Source organism: Vombatus ursinus, unplaced genomic scaffold, assembly GCF_900497805.2.
Source record: "Vombatus ursinus unplaced genomic scaffold, bare-nosed wombat genome assembly UNPS02014945.1, whole genome shotgun sequence".
NCBI classification, from domain to species: Eukaryota; Metazoa; Chordata; class Mammalia; order Diprotodontia; family Vombatidae; genus Vombatus; species Vombatus ursinus.
The window spans coordinates 20804673-20830299 of NW_020954723.1; the positions used below are offsets into that span (position 1 = coordinate 20804673).

The 25627-nt window shown below is 39.6% G+C and overlaps 1 protein-coding gene across 2 annotated transcripts in view; it reads left to right on the plus strand.

The window, feature by feature from the left end:
- Positions 1 to 25302, plus strand: part of TMED8 (transmembrane p24 trafficking protein family member 8) — a 27432-nt gene extending 2130 nt beyond the window's left edge. The window contains exons 2-6 of one of the 2 annotated variants that reach the window (XM_027844804.1): positions 9871 to 9958; positions 13841 to 13964; positions 15847 to 15994; positions 16186 to 16494; positions 21993 to 25302. In XM_027844804.1, the coding sequence (XP_027700605.1) occupies positions 9871 to 9958; positions 13841 to 13964; positions 15847 to 15994; positions 16186 to 16494; positions 21993 to 22210 (887 nt within the window). In that variant the 3' untranslated portion in view covers positions 22211 to 25302. The remainder of the gene's footprint in view (positions 1 to 9870; positions 9959 to 13840; positions 13965 to 15846; positions 15995 to 16185; positions 16495 to 21992) is intronic. The other variant, XM_027844805.1, reaches the window with a different exon arrangement.
- Positions 25303 to 25627: the final 325 nt, after the last annotated feature.

Below are 25627 nucleotides of genomic sequence, written 5' to 3' on the forward strand. Positions count from 1 at the left end.
GCCTCTCCCTCTCCCTCTCCCTCTCTCCCTTCCCCCCCCCCCACCAAGGATGAGGGAAGAGAACCTTACAACTCTTTCCCATGACTTTTCTGTGAAAGCTTCTTAGTGTTTGTCTCTGAATATTTTTTCCTTGGCTTCCAGCTGGATCCTCCTTTCACTGATTTTTCCCAGGCTACTAGCTACAGGAAATACTCAAGGGAGCATGTCAGGGTCCCCTTTGAGACATATTCCCATTTCCTCCTACCTCCTTCAATGAACTATGTGACATTGGACTTATAATAATGGGATTGAAGGTTAGTGAGTAATTTATTAAGCACCTACTATTTCTCCTAACCACTGGGGATACAAAGAAAGGCAAAAGATGGTCTTTGCCTTTAAGGAGGTCATAATCTAATAGAAGAGACAACAAACAAACAAATAAGTATAAACAAGCTATATACAGGATGAGTAGGAAGTAATTAACAAAAGAAAGACACTAGAACTAAGAGGGATTGGGAAAAGCTTCCTGTATAAAGGTAAATTTTAGCTGGGGCTTGATGGAATCCAGGAAAGCCAAGAGGTAGCCATGAAGAGGGACAGTGTTCTAAGCATGAGGGACAACCAGGGAGAATGTCTGGAGCCAAAAGATAGAATATCTTGCACAGATCAAGGAAGTCTGTGTCACTGGATCAGAGTATACATGGCAGGGAATAAGGTGTAAGAAGGCTGGAAAGGTAGGAGGAGGCTAGGTTATAAAGGAGTTTGAATGCCAAACAGAAGATTTTGCTTTTGATCCTGGGCGTGATACGGAACCATTGGAGTTTTTTAAGTATAGAGATGATATGATTGGTCCTATGCCACTTTGGTGACTGAATGAAGGATGTACTGGTGTAGAAAAAGACTTTACAGCAAGCAGACCAACCAGTAGGCTATTTCAGTAATCCAGGCATGAGGTGATGAATGTTATACAAGGGTAGTAGCAGTTATCATAGAAAGACAAGGGGGTGTATTTGAGGAATGTTACAAAGGTGAAATCAACAGGCCTTGCAACAGTTTAGATTTGGGGGGTGAAAGATGGTGAGGAATAGAGGGTGACAAGTTGGTTATGAGTCCAGGAGCCTGGAAAGATGGTGGTGCCCTTGACAATAATAGAGAAGTTTGGAAGTGGATAGGGTTTAGGGGAAAATATAATGAGTTCATAAACATGTTGAATTTAGGATGTCTACTAGACAATCTAGTTTAAGATGTCTGAAAGGAAGTTGGAGATGTGTGACTGGAGATCAACAAAGAAGTTAGGACTAGATAAGTAGATCTGAGAATCATCAGCATAGAGATAATTATTAAATCCATGGGAGCTGATGAGATCTTCAAGTGAAGTAGCATAGAGGAAAAAGCAAAGTTGATCCAGGACAGAGCTCTGTGTGACACTCACAGTTAGCAGATATGATCTGGATGAAGATACAGCGAAGGAGACCAAAAAAGAGTGGTAAAATAGGTAGGACAAGAACCAGGGGACAGTGGTGTCCCAGAAACCTAGAGAGAAGAAAGTATCAAAGGGGAGAAGGAGATTGACAGTGTCAAAGTCTTCAGAAAGGCCAAGAAGAATGAGAATTAAGAAAAGGCCATTGAGATCATTGGCAACTTTGGAGAAAGCAGTTTCTGTTGACTAAGATGAAGTCAGAAACCCAATTGTAAGGAGTTAAGAAGAGAGGAAAAGGGGAGGAAGTAGAGGCACTTGTATCGTAGACAGCCTTTTTCAAGGAATTTAGCCGCAAAGGGCAGAAAAAATTATAGGATGATAGTGTGGGAATGGAAGGCTCAGGTGTGGGTTTTTTCAGGATGACAGAGACATGGACATATTTGAAGGCACTATAGGAGTCAGTCAACAGGAAAAGATTGAAAATAAGTGGGGATGATGGTGCGGGGGCCTGGGGAAGAAAGAAGGGGAGAGCCAGGGAAAGGAGAGTAATCTGTTGGAGGAAACAGGATGGAATGGGATTCCTTGTGCAGGTAGAGGGGTTTGCCTTGGCAGGGAGCAGGGCTACCTCTTCATGTGAGGCAGGGATGAATGAAGGAGGAGATACTGGCAGAAGGCATCTGTGTGATATGCAATGAGGAGGAGGGAAGAAGAGGGAGCTCCTAGTGAATGGCTTCATTTTTTTTTCTGTAAAATATGATGTTTTCAGCTAAGAGAGTGGAAGAAGGGGAAAGCCATGGGAGGTTTGAGGGATGGTGAAAAGGTTTGGAAGAACATTGTGGAGAGTGGGATAGTGAGTTGATAAGGGAGATGTAGGAGTGATTGCCTAGCTGCAGTGAAGGAAGGACCAGTAGAGGTATTGTGTAATATAAATTCGTAGTAGACCCAATAAGAATGGTTGTGTGATTTTCTCCACCTTCATTCGGCAACATACGTTTAGGAGCAAAGACTGATCAAAGCTGAACTTGGCAGGGCACAATCAGCAATATAAGAAGGGGGCAAGAGACTCAAGAGAAGAATATAATATAGAGTTGAATTGTTTCACTAAGGAGTCAAGATAGGGAAAAAAGGAGAGAGTGGCCAGTACAGAGATGATGGCCTGGGAGAGAACTGAGGGGTCAAGGGATTGGACGTCATAGTGTGGGTGAAGAATAGGGTTTTGTAAGGGGAAGCAGAGAGAGAGGTGAAAAGCCAATAGATTGTGGTCAGATAAGGGGATTTCAGAGCTCTTGAACATAGAGGTGGAACATTTGTGGGTGATGGCAAAATCTAAGAGTATGACTGCCTTTCCATATGGCTAAGGTAGACTGAAGAATAGATCATGGGAAGTGAGAAAGTTGAGAATCTGGGCATTTAGGGTGTTTAAGTGAGTGTCAGTATGTATGTTCAAGTGCCCTAGTTTGAGGGCAGGAGTTGGGGAGGAGATAGATTGTGAACCATGTACTGAACTCATTGAGGAAGAAAAGAGGGTACTCTGGAGATCTGTAGAAAACAGCTATTAGGATTTTGATTGAATGGAAGATATGGATTATATAGACCTCAAAGGAGGAGAAAGTCAGTAATGGTAGTAGAGGGAGAACCTGGAAGTGGTAATAAGAAACAAAGAATGTCCAATTCCCCTACCTTGGCCAGTGAGCTAAGAATAAGGGAAGGAAAGTGCAGCCAGTACTGGAAAGGGTAGCTAGGGAACCTGTGTATTCATGGGGCAGCCAGATCTTAGTGATTGCCAGAAAATGGAAGAAGTAGAAGAAGAAAAGATTTAAGATGAAAGCAAGTTTGTTGCCTATGGAGCAAGCATTCCAGAGGGCACAGTGGAAAAGGTGGGTAGCATTTGGTTGGAACTTTGGGGTGGGAGGATTGAGGGAGGTGGAAGCACTTTAGAGGTCTTAGTTCAATCCCCTTAGAAGCATCTGAGACCCAGAGAGGATAAGTAATGAAAGACATATAGGTTGTAGGTAGCAGAAATGAGACTTTCAACCAGGTCCAAAGGGATTGTAGCCCAAGGAAAACTATCTAATTTCACTAGTTGACACAAGACTGAGTAGACTCTGTATTTTTCTCTTTGGTGGTGGTAGAAAAAGCAGATATGATACATCTGTTGGTTTGGAGTTAATGAGAAGAAGGCCCTTACAACGTTGGGCAGACCCCTTGTAGATGAAGGAAGACATGGACAAGAGTAGGCATTGTTGGTCTGGGTTGATGATGATGATAACTGGCATTTCTATAGTGCTTACACATATTATCTTATTTCATCTTCACATCAACCCTGTATGCAAAGGCACTACGAATAGTAGTATCCTTGTTTTATAGTTGAGAAAACTGAGGCTGAGATAGGTTAAATGACTTGCCTATGGTCACATAGTATCAGAGCCAGGAACAGTTCTTTACAACTCATCTCTCAACTGCATCTTTGGGAGAAGTATATTTATTAATGAGATCACATGTCCATTGGAGTATGTTGGAAGAATTCATGTTAATTGTCAGTCAATAAATATTCACATGTTTATTATTATGCTAATGAAATGGGGGAGCTTGGAAACACAGTGCATAATCCCTTCCCCCAAGAAACTTATAATTTATTTGGGGAGACAAAATGAGTTTACTTGAAACTAAAACAAATAATATGGGACTATATAATTATAAGTTTTTCAATATTCTCTAGCAGTTAAAGTGGACCTTGAACTGGAACTTGCAGGATGGGTAGAGTTTAGATAAAAGGAAACAAGGAATTTCATGAAACATTTTTAGAACAGGAAAGGAACCTTAAAAACCATCTGGTCCCAACTCCTTATTTTATAATTGAGGAAATTGAGACTCATTGATAGGTTAAATAACTTGCTCAAGATTACACATCTAGTTGATATGAAACAGCATGGTCCAGTGGAAAGAAAACCAATTTGGAGTCAGGGGATCTGGGTAAAAAAATCCTGACTTTCTTACTTATTTTATTACCTGTGTGACCTTGGGAAAGTCGTTTAACATCTCTGGGCCTCACTTTCCTCATCTGTAAAATGAGCTGTTTAAGTAGATGATTTTAGCTCTTCTGACTCATATGCCTAAAGCTCTTTCACATTTGTTTCTAATGATGAAAGTGGTATCTAATGAAAATCAGTATTAGAATTTATAAGAACAAGGGCCATTACCCAAATGATAAATGGTCAAAAGATATGAACAGGTAGTTTTTAAAGGAAGAAATCCAAGCCATCAACAGCTATATAAAAAATGCTCCAAAATTACTAATAATTAGAGAAGTACAAATTAAAACAGCTCTAATGTTCCACTTCACACCCAATAGATTGGCAAAGATGACAAAAAAGTAAAATGGGAAACGTATTGTTGAGTCATTTTCAGTTGTGCCTTCATGACTCCATTTGGGGTTTTCTTGGCAAAGCTATGGAGTGCTTTGCCGTTTCTCATTTTACAGGTGAGGAAACTGAGGCAGACAGGGTTAAGTGACTCTCCCAGGGTCACACAGCTAGTAAATGTCTGAGGTCAAATTTGAACTCAGGTCTTCCTGACTCCAGGGCCAGTGTGCCACTTAGCTGCCCTTGGGGGAAATGGACACATTAATTCACTGCTAGTGGAGCTGTGGATTTGTCCAGCCATTCTGGAAATCGTTTTGGAACTAAGCTGAGCCACAAATCCAAAGTACCAATGATGAAGCATGCTACCCACCTATCTCCTGACAAACAGATAATAGACTCGAGGTGCAGAATGAGATAAACATTTTGTGGAAATGGCATATTTGTGGATTTATGTTTCTTAACTATACTTATTTATTACAAAGATTGTAATTTTCCATTTTTCATTTGCGTGGGGGGCGGGGTTTGGATTGTGAGGGTGAGATTGTATTGCCAAAGTAAAAGAAAAGCAGGTTATGGAAGCATTGTTAAACATGCACAGAAGTTATCAGAGTTAAGTTTAGAAAGAAACAAATGGGGACAGTTTTGAAAGTAATGTCCTGTATTTAAGTACTTTTTTAAAAACCAAAGCTGTATGTAATAGTAGTTTCACATAAAATTTTTTCATTTTTCTTTGTATATGAAAATATTCATTTTTTGAGTTAAATTTGGAATAAAAAAAATTTTAGTGGAATGAAAGAGGGATACATATAGAAGAAATACTGATTTAATTTAGAATTTGAGGACATAAAGAGAGTGATGAGTCAACGATGACACCAAGATTTTGAGCCTGGGTTATGGGGAAAGTGATGATGCCATTGATAGATTTGGAAGTTAGGAAGGATAATTGACTTACCTCTCCTATCTTTAACCTTGTGAATGTTCAAGATAGACAGGTGGAACCTGTATGGCTAAGCTTTTCCCAGGCTTATAAATTGTCATTATAAATATACAAATTCAAATAAATATAAATATTCCCAGCCTTATAAATAGTTAATTTCTGAAAGATTTCCAATTGTATTAAAGGATTACAATTGGAATATCCAAGGATGTGTTTAAGGTTTGGATGAAAATATGTTGTAGGAGATGCTAGGATACTGGACTTAGCTCTGTTACAATATGGTAGCCTTAAGAGGAAACTCTGCAAGCTGCTAAGTGTAAGAGGAACTCATCTGGTCACATTCTCCTTTCACCCTTCCCTAGAGAATAACATAATACATGAGCAACAACCCTAAAAGAATGAGATTGAATGAAAATTCTATTATACTCTCCCAAAGGAGAATAAGGAATATGGAGAGAGAGTGTGTATCTGTATCTGCTTTTAGCAAAAGGATTCGGTTTTCAACTTATTAGCAACCATCCCAGATAACTGTAGTTCATTTTCATACCTTTTGGAGAGTCACACGTTTATTATTAACTAAAGTTGTGGTAAGAAACCAGCTTAGGAGCTGCCATACTTCAGTTATCAAGATGCACTTGTTTTATTTAATGTGATTGTTTTTTAATAACCTCTTCTGCTTGGGGTCATATGAGTTCTTCAGTTCCCAAAAGAACAAGTTGCTTTTTAGAAAGTAAAATACTTCGCATAAGTGTTGCATCATTTGTCTTAATTTAGGGGGTCTTTATGGGCACTAAGGGAAGAAATTCTGCAATAGAGCACACTGCTACTTTGATATAGTTGTCTGTCTTATCCATAAGATGCTGAACGCTTAAAACTGTTGAAATAGAATTGATGCAGTCATTCATAGCTCTGAAATAATACAGTATGCAGTTGGTATACAGCAAATATTCCTTTTATCTTCTAATTTCCTGTTACAGTTTTGTCTGAAATGATATACTTTTTTCAGTGAACTTTTAATGAGCACTTAATATGTGTTGAGCAACGAGATACAAAGACAAAATTAAATAGTCCCTTTCCTCAAAGATCTTACACTCTGACAGGGGAGACAAGCTGTACATATTTAAGTACATACATAAATAATATATGCAAAATGAAGACCAGGGAGTTTGGGGGAGAGAAAAGTGCACTAGCTCCAACTGGGATCAGTTTTACACAGGGCTTGCTTTGGTTGTTGCATAGTGCCTCGTAAATAGCAGACATTTCATTGCTTATTGGTTGATTGACATTTTTACTTGCAGCAATATGATCACTGCCTCAGTGATGTTGTTATTCTTCCTTCAGTCTCTCTCTTTTTTTTTAGGCAATTGGGGTTAAGTGACTTGCCCAGCTAGTAAGTGTGAAATGTCTGGTCTGAGGCTGGATTTGAACCCAGGTCCTCCTGACTTTAAGGCCGGTGCTCTATCCACTGTGCCACCTAGCTGCCTCCTTTTCCTTCAGTCTCAAAGAGGACCAATGACATCACCTCGTGATGTTTTGACTTGAGCCTGAATTAGATTTAAGTGAGGCAGAGCTGCGCAAAGTCTGTCTCCTCCCAAATCATTGGAGTCCAGTGACCAGACAAAAGTCGAGATGATTGGTGGTGACCCAGGATCTGTCTCAGTGAAAACAAACCAAAAAAACCCAAAACAAAACAAAACACAACAAACAAAAAAAAAACATCTCTGAAAGGAAGACCCAGAAAACCTGGGTATTTTAACTCTAGTTGTGCCAACTAGCATTGTGATCTTGGACATGTCATTTCATTTCTCTGGGCCTCTAGTTTCTCCATCTGTAAAAGAAGTATAAGCCCAGATTGTCTCTAATGCCCTTTTCAAGTCTAAAACTTCTATGATTCTATAATATTAGTATTAATGATCCCAGACCAGGAATCTGAAACCTAGCTGTCTTGGTGTCCTTCTGAGGAATTTTGAAAGGTTGTTTTGCATGGTCTTATGACTTAGTTGTAAAACGGATGTTGAAATTTTTTGTTTAAATATCTCCCATCTGTAAATAATAATATCAATTGCTCTAAAACAAAGAAAAAGGAATAATTATCTGCCAATCCAAGAGTGGGGATTCCATTTCTCTAGCATTATAGATTTGCTTTCTTGACTTTTTTTTTTTTTTTGAGAAAGTATAAGATGCTCACTAAATAGGAATCTACAGCAACATAAGGAAATTCTGATGTTAGGCTTCTAATATATTGTCTGGAAAAAGAACTCTCATTTGGAAAGTTGTATTAGACACAAAGTAGGTTCTTTTAAAACTGAACTTCTTTTCTCACTTGACTATGCTCAGTTTTGTTTTATGAATCATAAATTAAGGAGTTAATCTTGGATTTCCTTTTTTTTCCTCCCCTATCTCGTTTGACCTCTCAAGGACCCTATTGCCTCTTTGAAGGGTACACTCACCATTCTTCTGTATTATGTTTGCCAAATTTCAAAGACTTGTGAGTTGGAAGGGGCTACAAAAGTCATCTGGCCAACCTCGTACCTGAACAGAAATTTGCTTCACAAATTTTTATTAGTACTTTTATCAGATAAGTCATATTTTTATCAGTACATCTTGCTTTTTCTTCTTTGGTTTTTCTAGCTCACTAAAATAAGGCATTTTAAAAAACTGGAGTTATATAATTGTCTCCTTCTGTAAAGCAGGACTGCATTTTCCCCTGTCCTTATACTTCTGAATGTAGAACTATATCTCTTCATATCTACTTTCATCACTTACTGCCCCTCTGGATCTAAGTATGGTTATATTATTCATGGTTCCCACCCATATCACTTAATTAATTTGTTGTGAGGCAGTCGGAGTTAAGTGATTTGCCCAGGGTCACACAGCTAGTAAGTGTCAAATGTCTAGGGCTAGATTTGAACTCAGGGCCTCCTGACTTCAGGGCCGGTGCTCTATCCACTGTATCACCTAGCTGCCCCCATATCACTTAATTTAAAAATAATCCAGAGAATTCTTTTTAATTTAAAAATTATACGTAGCCATTTTATCAGTTTTTCAGAAACATTTTGTTCCTAATTCTAAAAATATTTGTGTACATATTATGATATCAAGATGCTGTGAAGACCACAATGCTGATATCCTCAATTAGACTAGTTCCCTGTAAGTATTCTACATTTTGGTTCAGTACAAAATGACCTTTCCTTAAGGATTTCTTTCCTAGATGTATTTTTATGTTCTAAAGATCAGTACTTAATCCCCTTTGAAAAATTCCTTGGGCTGGTTGATATTATATTATCTTTTATATCCATTGATATTTCCTCCTTAAAAAAATATTTTTCTATGTAGAGAAAGAAATAGCCTTCATAAATTTTTAGTTATGTTCAGAGCAAGATGATGACCAAGCAAGGGACAAGACTTGGGAAAGTGAGGTATTGTTAACGGATAACGGACCTACTCGACTCTTATGTTGCTTCCATCTTGTCCAATGAAATTGGTCTTCAAACATAAAAGCTAACATTGATTAGAGGAAATTGAAGCCCAGTGTAGAGACAGTAGTACATAGATGCTTTAAATGAATTCAAGTCACCATGAGCCAGACGAATTACCGTGTATTGAAAAAACCTGCAGAAGTGATTGAAGAATTGCTGATTTCTTTGACTACAAAGGTCTGAGTCTTAACATTTCTTTTCTATGTATCCCAAGCACTTAGTAGAATTCAGTCAAACTTTGTTGAATGGAGTGAATAAATGAATGAATTCAGTCTTGTGTCATAGAATTATGGTTGTTAGATTCAAAGATGGTTTTCTGAACCACCAGTCTATTTTATCCATATTCTACTCTGTCTTTGACTGGTCTTCTATTAGGCATACTTAGAATTTTCTTGCTTTCCAAGAATAATCTATTCTTGATTTATAGTATGCCTGAATTAGGCAGAAAACTCTTTTGGTACATAAGTTCTTGTCATACAAATGTGTTGTGATTATAGAATGGTTGAATAACTTGAAAAATTTACGTGTTTATCCTTCCAGGATTTAAAGACTGTGCCCCTGAATATGTTGAGAAGAAGAGAACTTGTTAACATTTTTTCCCCCAAGGAAATCTGTCAGGTAATTAACAGTGTGCTTCCTGTATGTCTTCGCTTGCATGTTAAATTATTTTCTCTTGTTTCTTTGCCTCCTTAGAAAATGAGGATACAAACCACAGAACCAGTGATATTGCTTCCTCAGTGATGACTGCCTCTGATCAGGAACCTTCATCCTCACCTCGAAGGTAGGGAGAGCAGCTCTTTGAAATAAACAGACCCCAGAACTTCTATGGATCTTTTCTTGTTGCCTTAGGACTCAAAGTGAGGAAGAGAGTAGCAGCCCTCAGGACGAGACAAGTAAAAATAAGGAATAGGCACCATTATGTCCTACTTAATTCATCCGTCCTGAATTTTGTTTTATAGGTTCTGATACCTATTTTTAAGCTACTAGTTTTCTCATTAAATTTTATTACATAAATCAGACTCACTGAGACATTTTAAGCATAGTTTCTTGATCAGATGAGAGGCAGCCTGTTGTGATGGAGGGATTGCTAGATTCGGGGTCAGTAATAATTGGGTTCAAATCCCATCTTAGACACACTTTAGCTTTGTGACTGTGGGTAAGTCACTTGGCTTCTCTGAGTCTCAGTTTACTTGTCTATAATATGGGGCAACAATAAGCCCCTATTATCATAGGGTTGCTATGAGAAGCGAATGAGATTAAGTTTATGATCTTCAATGAGTATTTGTTAAAATACTTACTGTGTACCCGACACTACAAAGTCAAACAAAACAAACCTTACCCTCAAGGAGCTTACATTCTGCCAGGGGAAATGACACATATGCAAAATAGATACACAGTAAACACAAGTAAACACAAAAGTAATTGGGGTGGGGAGTGGAGTGTAGTAATTGCTTGGGAGAGGATGTTGATCAGGAAAGACCCTATGAGAGAAATGGTGTTTAGACAGAGCTTTGAAGGGAGCTAAGAATTCCAAAAGAAGGAAGTACCATCCAGGCCTGGGAACGAGCCTGTACCTTTAAAGGCACAGAGATAAAAGATGAGATATATGGTGTCTTTGGAACAGCAAATAAGTCAGTGTGGCCAGAAGGTAAAGTGCATGAAGAGAAGTTACCTGGAAAGATAGACTTGAGCCAGACCATGAAAGGCTTTGAAAAATACAAATGTCAGCTACTGTTATTTTCAGACATATATAAAATAAAGGACTTAAAGTGTATTTACATAAAAATGTTTGGGGGTTTTCCATTTTTTTGAATAGGCGGTCCGTGTTTGTATTGTAATCTCCTTGCCCATCATCTCAAGATATGAGTGGAGAAGGCTTAGAAAGACAGTGACTTAACCACAGACTGTCCTCTGATTGGTCTTCTTGTTCAGTCATTTGGGTTGTGTCCTGCTCTTTATGACCCCATTTAGGGTTTGGTGATATCTGTAAGATAGGTTGGTACCTGCAAGTGCTATGTAAATGTAAACTATTATAATGTATAATCTCTATATATCTCATATAGTATACATTTATATCTCATATATTAAATATATATATCCTATATCTCATAATATATATCTTATCTTCACAACTCTGTGATTTAGGGTAGTGTAAGTTTATCATCCCGGTTTCCCTGTTGTCAGAACTGAGATATTAGAGGTGAAATGACTCACCCAGGGTGACATAGCTAGTGTATAGAGGGGCCACAATTTAAAGGTCCATTTTCTGAATCCAAGTCCAGTCTTTTCACACAGCCAAGTCATATAAGTGGGTTGTGGGATTTCCTCCCCCCACCCCCTCATACCTATACATAATTTCTTCTTTTTCTATCAATCTCTAAGGGAAAAGTTCTTTCTTTTCCAGAATTCAGAATGCTAGTTACAAACAGCATGATGACAATATAATGAATAATAGACTACTGGACCTTGAGACAGGAAGACCTAAGTTCAAATCCAGCCCCTTATTGCTTTGCGACCCTGGGCAAGTCACTTGACCTCTATGCCTTGGTTTCCTTATTTGTAAAATGGAGATAATATTAGCACCTGTCTTCCAGAGTTGTTGTGAAGATAAAAGAAGATAATATTTGTAAGTGCTTTGCAAAATCTTAAAAGCACTGTGTAAATGCTGTCTAGTATTCTGAAAGACTTTGTTCTATTTTTAAGGTTTTAGGTTATTGAATATAACAAACTCTTTAGAAGAAACAGCCTCCTAAAGACTCTTGAGAATTTTATTAAGTAATAGCTCATACTTCTTTACTGTCTTACAGTGTACAAAGAACTTTCTTAACAACCCAGTTAGTCAAATAGTACAAGTATTATCTCAATTTTATAGTGCCCTTTCTACTACCCTAGTTACAGAATGGGAACAGCTATCAGTTTTCTTAATTTTCTCTCCCCATTCCTTACTCTGCTCCATATTCATAGAATCATAGGATTTAGAGGTGGGAGATAATTTAATACAATCCCCTCATTTTACGTTATTTTCAGCACATGCTGATTTGAAGGAGCTGCTATCACAGAAGAGCTTTTTTCCTTTTGATATTAAATACACTTATTTTAGGAGAGGAAAAAAGAGCAGGCTTAGGCAAGACGACATTTAGGTTTGTTTTTTAAAATCCAGCACATGGTAAAGCCTAAGTTTAGTAATTATTTTACATCTCTGTCAAAAATGATACAGTTTTTTTATCCCCCTGCTGTCTCTAGTGAGACAGATTGAATGCTCTGTGGTTGATAGGTCATTATTATTGTTCTTTTTTCTCAAATAAAATTAACATGCCCAGAGGAAAAAAATATCCAGTTTCATATGTTGTGTTAAAGGAGGAGCAACACAGTAACCCAACAGATCATATCTACTGATTTTTTTTTAAATGCTGTAAACCCTAAGGAATGCTTATAACCAGCTAAAGAAAAGGTAGTGAGGGCACATTGTAATAAGTATTGGACATATAGTCAGGGAACCAGGGTACAAATGCCAATTCTTCCACATGTTACCTGGCTGACCTTGACTAAGTTACTTGACTTCCCTGGTTCTTAGTTTCCTAATCTGTGAAATGAGGGGGTTGAACTAGGTGAACTTTCCAGCTCTAAGACTATGATCCCATGATGACCATGTATATCCATGTTTCTCAAAGGTAGTCCTGTACAAATCAACTCATTCACTCTGGGATAGATTGAAATTCTCCTCCAGTGCCATGTAGTGACATGGAGATGCCCTTGGCAAGTTCTTAAAGGTTGTGCCATTGGTGTACGCAAACGTTGGTCAATTCTACCAGTTGGAAAAGGTTTCAAAAGTAAGGGCCAGTGATAATGGTGTGGAGAGGCTAATGATGATGGTATGTATGTCATTCAGAGACCAGCATACTTTACTTTGGAGAAGTTATTCACCGGCTTGGTTTCAAGGTGATAAATTTTTCCAGCCACAGCAACTCTCGAAGAGGCAAGGAGGGGTTGTGATTACACCAGTGGAGTGAATATCCAGAGCAGTAAAATAATTGATCCTGGAAATATTTAAACATAAAACTGAATATTCCCTTTTCTAGGTATTTGAGGGAAGTAATCAGTAAACTGAGGGACTTATACCATTTTGTATTTTTAACAAACTGACTCCAAAATGTAGGTATTTCCCCAATATGACTTAAGAGGCATCATATGTTTTTTGTGGTCATTTGATTATTTTGTGGTAAAAAGAAATAATGAAAGACTTTGCCCCTTGAGTACAAGTAGATTTGTTTGTCAATCAGTTTAAATGACCTTTGTTTTAGTAATGGCTGTTCTGATTTGAGTTAGGTGCCTTCTCCGACTCTCCACGTCCTTTGTGTAAAGTAGAACAACTTAGGTTCCTCCTTTTCTCTCTTGTTTATCATCCGTAGAAGTGATTGTCATGGATCCTAGGAGACAGGTACTTTGCCCTTTTCAGCCTCTGAGCCCTAGTTTTCAAAACTTTCAAGTCAGCCAAATTTTAGTGATTAGTCAGCTAACGCGTTGCAAACATAAGGACATGGTAGGCAGCAGAACCGAGTGCTGAGAGAGGAATCCTTTAGATGCCAACTTCTTCACAAAGTTGCTCCAAAGTGAATGTTTCTTCAGAGAGCCCTTGAATTCATGTGTTATCTTCTTCTGAGAGGCCACAGATTGTATCTTCTGTGACTGAGGATGTAGCAGAAAATCCTGGAAAAGGTGATGGTGCTTTGAAGGAGCAGGCATCGGTGGGTCAGGAACCACTGTCAGGAGACCAACTTCTTAAAGAGGTAAGGAGCATGTATTCTCATATCTTAAAGGGGACAGTTTTTGATACCACAGTCTAGGAATTATCCTCTTAAGTTTTGTCTGGTTTTATAACTTGAGAATTAAAAGTAGAAACAGAAATTACAGACTAAGAAGGCTAATTTTTCAGATTTGTATTTCTAGCTTATCTCACAGAATTCCATCTCTCCTCTGTTCCAACACATTAAATGCTTCAATAATGAATGAATTGAATAAAATTATGATACCATGTTCCTTAAAACTGCCTTAATATCAGATTAATTCATTAATAATCAGATATATTTGTAGAATCATAGCCCTTTTGAGTGAAAAAGAGAACTTTAGAAGTTATCTAGTTCCACCCCTTCATTTTGTGGATGAGGAAATTAAGGCACAGAGATGAAAAGTGACCTTACAGCTCCATAAGCAGTAAATAATGGAACCAACACCCAAAACCAGTTCTTCTGATTCCAAATTCTATGTTCTTTCTATTCCACTATGATGTCTTTATCCCTAGGTTGTGTTTTTTCTGTCTCTCCCTTCCCCACTTAAAAAAAAATGTACATCTGCGTAAAGTTTCTGGTTAAGATTTCAGAGGAATGATATTAGTAGCAGAACTCCTCATTCTTTTAGGGGTAGAGGAAGTATTAAAGAGACAAATAAAAAAGTATTCCTTTGGGAGAAGAGAGGGCTCATTTTGAACACCACTTCAAGGGGTCTGGCTTACACATACACACAGGGGACAGTTGGAACAATTTATTGCTGGAAACGTACTCCTGTGAGAAAACTGGAAAAGGATTACAAACTAGATCTGTTTCCACATATTCACAATTACACTACTTGTAAGTGAAAGTACTAGAGCCTCTAACGCTCTTTCCAGTTTCTTTGTGATGTATTCTGTCCTTTTGCCAGTAGGTATAGCATTTCTGTTAACTAACTGCTACTGGGAGAAGGAGCCAGGGAGTAATAACACACCTCTCTTAGGTAGAACAGTGATCTGAAGGAAACATCCAACATTAGATTATGAACTGGTCACATGAGTTAGAGAAGGCTTTGAATCTAAGAAGACAAAGCTGACTACATTTGGACTGTAAATTACAGGTCAGGCTTCTGGAAGCAAAAACAGTGTTTAAATATAAAACCAGGCTCTCCCCCCACCCCCCCCTTGGTGTCGGTGATTAGATTATAATTATTTGCAGAGCACCATTAGGGCTGAATAAAATAGAGAACAAGACGGTTCCTACCTCAGGGTGCTGAGAAGGTAAACAGACAACGAAATTTAAACATGGAACCAAAGAGCCAGGTGGTACAGAGAAGAAAGTATTTGTCTTGTGTATTTGTACAGTGCTTTTATGAAGTATTAATTGACAGTTACCTGGAAGGTGGGAGGTGAATAGGGAAAGTAGGAGGGGAATTCATGGCACTGTGGGAGGGAGAGTTAAGTCCCAGGTGGCATAAGAACAGATGAAAATAGTTAGGGAGGTGCCTCCGCAGGATAAGAGGTAAAAAATTTAGAGTAGGTTGCAGAAATTTAATGCAAAAGAAAATATGAATATGATCACGGTTGTGGGCAAAGATTTTTAGAAAGCGTGGAGTTGGGTAAGTTGTGAAAGGCAGATGAAAGAGTAAGGAGAAATCTTTGAAATAAGAATCTAACAACTAGGAATAGGAGTAGGCCAGAAGAAATTGAGTGAAGCCTGGTCATTGAGAGAAGAGGAGAGGAGCAAGGTTAAATAGGATATTAGGTTTTGAAGCAGGATAAGAGGGGAAATGTTTTCATTACTGATGCCAATGTTAGGGTGAAGTTATCTTTTGGCCAGAAGCTTTTTGAACTATTCAGGGCAAAGAATGCTTAATAAGGACCTCTGGGGCATACCCTTCAACCAGGAATCTGTTGTTCAGATGAGCAAGTACCAAGCACCAAAAGGATCAGGAGACGTGGTTATGATCCAGTCAGACACAGGAGATACAGGAACTGTGGATGCCCTCTCAACTGAATTGGAGTCTGCAGATCTCCTCGGAGAACAGAGAAGAGGTGAGATCTTGGGAGAGAGAAGTGGTTTGTCTTTGCATGGGCTCTTTAAAGAAAAAAAAAGGAGAGATGACAGAGTCAAAGAATTGGATAGGAAAAATGCTTTTCTACTGCCATGCTTCCATAAGTGCCAGGTCTGTCTAGCTTTTCCTAAGTGTCCCCTCCCCCTATGATAAACTTTCTGTTTCTTTCAGTCTCAACACCTCCTCTGTCTCCTCCATCCATATGGACCTTTGCCAAGATGAAGGAATTCAAAACCAAGATGAGCAAGGTGAAGAATTCTCGGCTGGTGGTGAAGCGGGGTGAGGTAGTGACAGTACGTGTACCCACCCACCCTGACGGGAAGCGCCTCTTTTGGGAATTTGCCACTGATAATTATGACATTGGCTTTGGTGTCTATTTTGACTGGACCCCTGTAACCAGCACTGCTGTCACTGTGCATGTCAGTGAGTCCAGTGATGAGGATGAGGATGATGAAGAGGACGGGGAGGGAGGGATTGAAGGCAAGTATGACACCAACCTTGTTTGCAATTTCCACTACCTGTTTTTAATCCTGAGCTGTAGCAGGTTCTTCTTATTCTAAGATGGCTACATTGTACCTCTGTCATATTCCCTCAAGCTAGTCATAGAATTCCATTTGGTCTTGTGAGCTAAAGGTCTAAGGTACTTTCTGAGAGAACACTCAGGTGCTTCATTTAGGGACATTGTTCCCTCTAAATAAGTACTGAGCGAGGCCCAAGGACAATGCTAATTGGGGAAAGGCAGGCAATGTGTTTCAGATCAGAAATAAAATTGGTATTGTATGGCAGAAGTGTCAAACGCATGACCCGTAACACTCCAGAGTGTGGCCAGCACCAGATCAAAATGTAACTGAGAAATGCTTAACAAAACAAATCAAAATGTACCAGAATATAGATAATGTTAGTATGTGGTTTGCTTAGTGTGCAGCCCTCAGGAATCCTTATGGATGGTGCCCTCCCATTTCTGTTTGAGTTTGGTTCCACTGTTCTATGGAATTCCTTGGTCGAAGGATGTTTATCCCAAAGCCCTGGACTAATTCCAAGTTGTGTGGTTACATTCTCATTGGCCTACATTCCTCTGAACTTCCACAGCTGACTGGATTATTTCATTCCCTCCAGCTGCTGCTAGTCTCCATTCCAGTTGTACCATTGTTAAAGTGTGATTGATGGATTGATGGGTCCATTTTGTCCATATTTTCCCAGGTATTCTTCTCTGAGACCTTTTGGCTCCTTGTCCAGTAGTGTAGACCAGTCAGTCAGTCAACAAGTGTATTAAATGCCCACTCTGTACCAGATACCATGTTAGTTGCTTGGGATACAAGTACAAAGAGTGAAACCATTCCTGCTTGCAAAGAGCTTAAATTCTAACGAAGGAGACATTGAGGAAATATAAAACTATATACAGCATAAATTTCAAGTGAATAAATATAAATATTTACAGTTTTGGAGGGATGATACTAGCAGTTGCAGGAAGGGCTCAGGAAGAACTTCATGAAGATGATGCTGGTGTTGCATCTTAAAAGAAAAAAAGGATTTTATCAGGCAGAGGTAAGGAGGTAGTTCATGTTGTGCATGGAGGAGAGCCAGTACAAAGTCGTGGAGGTAAGAGATGGAGTGTCTGTGTGAGGAGCAGAGGAAAAGCCAGTTTGGCTGTATTGCAGAGTGTGAGAGGAAGAGTGATATCCAGTGAGACTGGAAAGATGGACTGAAGCCCATTTGTGTAGGGCTTTAAAAGCTAAAACAGAAGAGTTTATATTTGGTCCCAGAGGCGATAGGAAGCCCATGGAGTTGATTGATTGCGTAGTCACACAGTCAGATCAACATTTAAGTAAAACTACTTTGGTAAAAGCATTTAAGATAGATAGGAGCAATGGGAGACTTGAGGCAGAGCAGCCATTTTGGAAGCTACTGTAATAATCTAGGTGAGAGATGATGGGGGCCTGAACTAAGATGATAGCTGTGTAATTGGAGATAAAGAGTCAGATGTGAGAGATGTTGTGAAGGTAGAAATGGAAATAATTGGCATATGTTTGGGTATGTGGGGTGAGGGGTAGTGAGAGATTGAAGATAATGCCAAGGTTATGAACTTGGGAGACTTGAAGGATGGTGATATATTTGAGAGAAATAGGAATGCTTGGGAGAGGGAATGGTTTAGGGGGAAAGATAATGAGTTTGGTTTCAGACACGTTGAGTTTAAATTGTCTCTTGGACATCCAGTTTGAAATATCCCATAGGTAATTGGTGATGCAGGACTGAAGTTGAGATTAGGTGTGGTTATATGATAGCTTAACCCATGGGAGTTGATGAGCTTACCCAGAGAGAGAGTATATAGAAAGAAGAGGGCCTAGGACAAAACCTTGGTATATTTAGGGGCTATGTTATGGATGATGAACTAACGAAGAAGACTGAGAAAAAGTGGTCAGACAAATAGAAGATAAAACAGGAGAAAGAAGTGTCACAAAAATCAAGAGAAGAGAGAGTATCCAAAAAGGATTGTGTTAAATGAAGTTTATAGGTTGAGAAGGATTAGGACTACAAAAAGACCATCAGATTTAGTAATTAAGAGATCATTGGGAACTTTGGAGAGGGTAGTTTCAGTTTAGTCAGTGAGGTCAGAAGCCAGATTGTAAGAGTTTGAGGAGTGTTTGAAAGGAAAGCCAGTAGAGGTAGCAAGTGTGGACAGCTTTTTCAAGGCATTTAGCTGAAAATAGAGGAGAGATATAGGATGATAACGAGAGGTCTAGTAAAGGTTTTTTAAGGTTGGGGGAACCTTGGGCATGTTTGAAAGTAGTAGGCATGGAAGTGGATGTTTATGGAGAACTGAAGACTCAAGAATAGGGAATAGTGGTTGATGCCACATTCTAGAGAAGAGAGGAGGAGATGGGGTCAAGTGCACCCTTACAGGGGTTGTCTTTGATAGGAGAAAGGCCACCACTTGGTCAGTTACTGGGAGAAATGAAGGAGTAGGGGATGATATCGAGGGGCTTTGAGATTAAGATATTGGAAGGAGAGGGAACTTGTGTGGAAAAAGAATGAGCTTATGTTGAATGGTCAGAAATTTTTCAATGAAGAAACAAGCTGGGAAGGAGGGGGAGAGACATTTTGAAATCACTTCTGTGGGGAGTGAGATAGCAAATCAGTTGGGGAAGAATAAGTGAACTGCCTTGCTGTAGTTGGGGTCCAGTGAGTATGGATAACAGAAATTTTTAATGTACACTGTCAGTATGGTTGTGAGACTTCCTCCAGCTGCATTCAATAGCCCTTGAGTAGGAGCAGAGGAGGCCAATAGTGAGAGTAATCTAAGATTGAGATTTGGCAAGGGATGAGTGGTGCTAGAAGGGGACAAAGGATTCAAGAACACGACAGTGTAGAGTTGAAATAGCTAACTATTGGGTTGAGATTGGAGAGGAAGGGAAGGGAAGTCAGAACAGGTCTGAGAAAATATTGTGGAGAAGCTGGAGGTCTTGAGGTCAAAAAATAGGTTTAGAAGATGAACCATAAAGAGCAGTGGAATAGGATAGGTTATTGAATTAGGGAAATGGAATATTTATGGATAATAGTGAGAATGTGACCATTCCCTATGTGTGGTTGAGGTTGAGTGAAAGAGTAACTGGTTGGATTTAAGGAGGGCAAGGATACAGTTTAAGGAGTTTGAGGGAAGATTATTCTAAATTTTTATGAAAGCCCCCTTGTGTAAGAGCAGGAATTGAAGATTTGAATAAGGAGGGAGGATGATGTGGGGGAAGGGTGTCGATATACTATAGCTATCATAATTCAAATTGGGTGGAAATTTTATTTTATTTTTATTTACATTTTTAATTTAATATTTTAGAGAGGATACTCTCTCTTCTAATTAAATATAAAAATTATTTTTACATTATTTTTTGAAATTTTGAATTCCAAATTCTCTCACTCCCTCCCCTCCCCACCTCATTGAGAAGGCAAGCAATTTGACATAGATTATACATGTGTAGTCATGCAGAACACATTTCCATGTAAGTCACGTTGTGAAAGAAAACACAGACCAAAAAACAAAAACAAATTGGGTGGAAATTTTAGATCAAGTGAACTGCAAAAGAGAAAAGATTGTTAAGTAAAGGTAGAGTCTGGAAATGATAGTGGAGAGTAATAAGTATTCCAGCTTCTCCTCTAGGACCAGTGTCTTGAGGAATGTGAGAAAAAGTGCGTCCAGTGCCAAAGAAGAATGCCAGGGGTGCAAGGGATGTAATGTCATTAGAGAGGTTTTAGTCAGGGCCAATGGAAAAGCATAAGAGAAAGGGGAAGGAGGGGGGTTCAGGGTGAAGGGGAGTTTGTTCACTATGGGACCGTAATTCCTGATGGCACAGTAGGAGGATTAGGCAGGCTTGAAGTACAATATGTGTGGAATAGGGTGGAGGGGGAATGAAGATGAGGAGGAGATAATAGGAATTGGAGGCTAGGGACAGTTTTTCCTAAATGGCTGATGATTGATAAGTATAGGGATAGGAACAGAAACAAATGAAGGCGAAGGGATAGTAGTGGGTAGCAGATGAGTAGAGAAATTTAGTCTCTAAAGAGCATTGCAAGGTCAAATGGGCCAGGCTTGGGTCTGCTTCACCTGTGCTGCTGGTGAAGTGAGGCTAGGTAGTGGGCATTGGTCCTCCTAGCCAACAGAAGCCACTGGTCAGCAGTCTGGCCTGAGTGTGGATTGGGTTATCTTATTCTTCCTCCAGGGTGGTTGGTTTGGGATGTGGTGAGTGGCCCCCTGTCAAGAGATAACTCCGGACAGTGCTGGTTCTATCCCAGTAATTAGATCCCTATTACCATCTACTGGGTAAAGAGTAGCTAGGGAAGCCTTATCCCCTACTTCTTCTGACACTAGCTCAATTGTAGTCTCCTGTGTTTGGGAATTCTTCTGTTGACTGAGCCCCTTAGAGTTCCAGAACTAAACCTTACCTTGTCTCTCAGCAACTTGAAATAGTGTGGAAAGCAGGAAGAAAGATCCTTTTTTTAAATTTTAAGTTGGTGAAGTCAAGTGGACTGATATAACTAATATAGATGGGTGGTACATGGTCCAGTCTAGCAAATAGCATCAGAAAATAGTTTGGTGCTAAAACATTCAGCCTTCTAAATTTATATGTACTCTACCCAAACAAACCACTGATTTTCCCCCGTGGTGTCCTAAGTGGTAAAATGGAGTCTTGGACTGAGTTTTATAATTGGAGCTCTGATCCTCACTCTTCTACTAGCTCAAAATGTGACCCCTGAGGCAAATTGTTTTATCTCTGAATTTCTTCATCTGTGCACTGAGGTAGTTGTACTGTTTACACGATGAGATATCCTGTCCAGCTTCTGTGATTCACACTGGGTGTCACACATTGACATTTTTGTATCCAGAGAAACACTGAAAAACACTTATGTAAGAACATTAGGGTTGTCTACTCTATTGTTTATCCAAAGCCAATCCAGGTGGTGTGGGAGGTCAAGGTGGTGGTTTCAATAAAATAATATGAGTTAGAACCAAGCCAATTACACTCATCATATGAGTAGAGTTCTTTCATTTTCCAGCATCTCCCTAAAATCTTTTCCCTTCATGCTTTCTTTAAAGTAGTCATGGTTAAGATTTTTTTCTATTGAGTCCATGACTGCTGGGAAATCTATGGGCATCCTGAATCATAGAGAACCACATCCTTTCATATGCTATTGTGTTCTAATAGGGAAAATTGAAATTTTATGGTTAACTTAAATTATTATGTTTTTTTTTCCTTCAGAGCCAGCCTTCATCTGTCCCATGCAAAAGAAACCAATGTTTTCTTGCTAAATGTCACAATGTGTTATTCCTGTAATCCTGAACTATTTATATACTTTGAGGACTATGAAGGACCCTGAAATGTTAACTTAGTCTGTCCCCTTGTCCCTCGAGGCAGGACTTGCCTCTTGACTTTCCCTTCTGCTTGCCCATTGACCTAATGCCAAACCTTTCTGCTGCTTTCCTCGTGTAGGACTCGTCCCAATTGGAGATGTGGAGATGGGCTCCAAGAGCTCTCTGCGGAATCGCTATGGGGAGATCATGCCAGTTTATCGGAGAGATAGCCATCGAGATGTACAGGCTGGTTGTCATGACTACCCGGGAGAAGGCATCTACCTGCTTAAATTTGACAATTCCTACTCACTGCTACGCAACAAAACTCTCTACTACCATGTATATTACACCAGCTGAGGGGCTGAGGCCATAGGTCTGGTGGGCAAAGGGGGATTTTTTTTTTCCTGACACCTTTTGCTTTCTATGGACAACCTGCTTAAATGCTGAGTGTGAGGCTTCTGAAGTTTGCACTTGCCTGCCTGGCATGCCTGCCTGTTGACCTAGGAATAGCTTCTTTCCCTTCCACCATTTTTACAGGTTACACTTGGACAGTTTCTCCTGATATAAACTTCAGGGATATCACTCTGTGAAGTCATCAGACAAGAACCTAAAAGGAAGTGGGATTTTTTTTGTTTGTCTCTTTTTTTGCTTCATACAAGGTATGCCACTGAGCTGGGGGTGGCTTCCTTTCCCCAAATCCTTATGCCATTTGTGGCACATGCTAGCCTCCTTGTTTTTATAAATTTGTGAAGTGGGCCTCTGCCCTCTTCACCTGTGGCTTTCCAAATCACTAAGGAAGGGGAAAGCTCATGTTTATAAAAAGAAACTGAGATGCTAAAGAGAAAGAATTCTTCTGCCCAGCCTCTTTCCACTGCCATGTTCCTAACCTGTTCCTTGTTGTTAGCCTAGCCCTGGCTCTTCTGTTTGAAGAGGCCTTACTGCCCTTTGAGGACTATGCCTTGTTCCCTGTGGTGAGTCCTCAGCTGCTAAGTCTGTGTACTTGCTACCAATGCAAAGAATTTTTAATGTAATCTCTAAGATCCCGTGTATTTTTAGAGTCTCCTGGGAAGAAAAGATTCCCCACCACTTCCTTCTGTCAGTAAGCAGTCACCCTAACCCAGGGCCACTGCAGCAGAAAGAGAAAAGTGGTTAGATATGGTTAGAAGTGGCGATCAGGTACCAAATGACTCTTTTACAATTCTAGGACACACTTTCCTGACACCGAAGTGTGGCTCTGTCTTTGTATGAAGAAGAATGTAGTCTGGTTATTGTAAACAATCCAAGCTTCCCACCACCTCTTTGTTACTAGAATGTGAATGTTGCTAGAGAATTTGCTTTAGAACCAAATGCAGTGAAATCTGTTCAGGTAATTCTCTTTGTCACGTTTTCCTACCTGTTAAGAATCATGTAAAAAGCTCACCAAATGAGAGTTTTCTGGAGTTGCTGCTTACCATCTTTGATCCTCTTAAGTCTTTTAGGGAGAGGTGATAATGGAGCTCTGTGGTTGCTGCTCATTTTGTTACTTGTTCATTTCCCTGCCAAATCCTGTTTCCCTGGTGACAGTCTCCCCCCTCTTCCACTTCCCCACACAATTAACCTTAAATCCTAGGAGTGCCACAGGGTATCAGGTGGTGCTTTTAGCTGTTGCCAGAGCAACTTGGTACTTAGGCAGAGAAAGGATAGGAGAACCAGGATTTGTCTGTTGCTTTTACCTCCTTTTTCTCCTCATTCCTTTTGTCAATTCTGTTAGTGTCTTAGGATTGTAAGGAGTAGACCAATTTATTTATTAAGTTATTTATTTTTAAAATGCATTTCAGTTCACCTTTGAAATAGTTTTCACCTGTTACTCTAGAGGCTTGCCTTTTGTTCTGAGCAATTTGGGCAGCCTTTTCCATAGAGTTAAAAATAATGTGTTGTGAGTAGTCTTGCTGTCAGGTCAGTAGCATTTCAAAGCGAGAGAGGAAGATAAATCTACTACTTGTATAGGGAATATGTAGTGCCCTGTTTCCTTCAAGGAAAACTCAGCCTTTGAAGGAGTGTGTCTCTTTGTGAGGAATCAAATATGCCAAGATTGACAGGTTAATAAGAGTTTTCATTGTATCCAGGATTGCAGAAGTCCTTTGAACACCTTCAGGTATCAGGATAGTCCTTCTCCACGCTCTCCTTTGGCTTTTTCCTTAGCCTCTCGTGTAGCTTGTGTGCCTGACTCATCAAAAAATCCATCCTTCCTACCGGGAAAAATAACCCAAAGTATATACTCTTTCCATGATGGGTTAGTAGCATCATCATTGTATATGAAGGACATGATGACATCATGTGCCTTTGGTTCCTCTTGGGAACAACCCCACCCTCATAGTTTCATATGTGGTGGAAGGCCATAACATGATTTTTCTCAGAGCTGCATCATACCCACTACTTTGTGTATCAGTGACTGCATTTTGCAGAGGTCTAAGTGTGTCTCTGGTGACAAACGAAGTATATGAATGACTGCCCTTCACTAGTAGAGGAAGGCACTTTAAGCAGTGGGCAAACTGGTCAGAGGGCTGGATGATCAACTTACTCTTGACTGAACTCTAGTTGATAAGCCTTAGCAGTATAGAGATCATCTTCTCAGACTTTGTGGATCCTGAATGGTTTCCCATTTGGCCGAAATCTTATTTGCTTTATTTGTTTATCGTTTCCATAATGGCTTATTTTCTTCCAGCAGTGAACTTTTGAGACAAAGAGCAGCCTCCTTAGCTTAGATTAGCACATATTTCTGTGCTATAAAGAACTCTGCTCTTCATCTTCTTTGCATACCCAGATCTGTTGTGTTGAGGATACCTGGGGGGCATTCTGTTCCCATAACCTCTTTGTTCCTGTTCCTGCCATGCCCACTGCTAGAATTACCTTGTTATACCTCCTTCCATTCTGATGTTGTACTAAACAACCTGAGTTGTATTTTCCCATCAGATCAAAATAGCTTAAGATGAAGTATTTTCACTTCTTCCTACAGAAATTCTTGGGTTGTATTTCTAAATTGTAGGTCATTCGAGACTGAGGAAAAGGTGTTACTTGGAATTTTAGCATCCTAGACAACTTCTAAGAGCTGCCCTAGCCCTATCTGAACTCACCGAACCAAAATACAAAAAAAAAAGATTTTCCTTTTTCTCCTCCTTCATCTGTCTCCAAAAACTAAATTAAAATTGTAGAATTAAAGAATCTAAAAGGCGGAGGGGCTTCCAGGGCCAACTAGTCCAATTTGTGGCTGATCAAGAGTCCTATCTACAACATCACTGATAAGGAATCACCAAATCTCTGATTAAAGACTTCCGGGATGGGGAAACCCACTTTCTCTCCCTACTCTTCTTTTGGATAAATAGCTCTTATTGTGAAGAAGTTTTCCTTTTCCATCAAGTTTAAATCTCAATCTCTCTCTCTCTCTCTCTCTCTCTCTCTCTCTCTCTCTTTCTCTCCCCCTCTCTCCCTCTCTCTCTCCCCCTCTCCCCCTCCCTCTCCCTCCCTCTCTCTCCCTCTCTTTCTCTCTCTCTGCTTCTGCAGCTGCTTGTTCTGTCCTCTTCCATGTGACAGTCCTTCAGATATTTGAAGACACTCCCTAAATGTCTCTCCCTAAGCCTTCTTTTCTTTAGGCTTAACATCTTCAGGTCCTTCAATTTATCTAGAACAGTTGAGGGAGAATGATAGTAGCCAAAGGAAGAATTATGCCTCTTGCCTTTTCTGGGGTTGTACCCAATTGCTGCTGTGTGTTTTGCACCCGTCTAAATTGTGCCACTG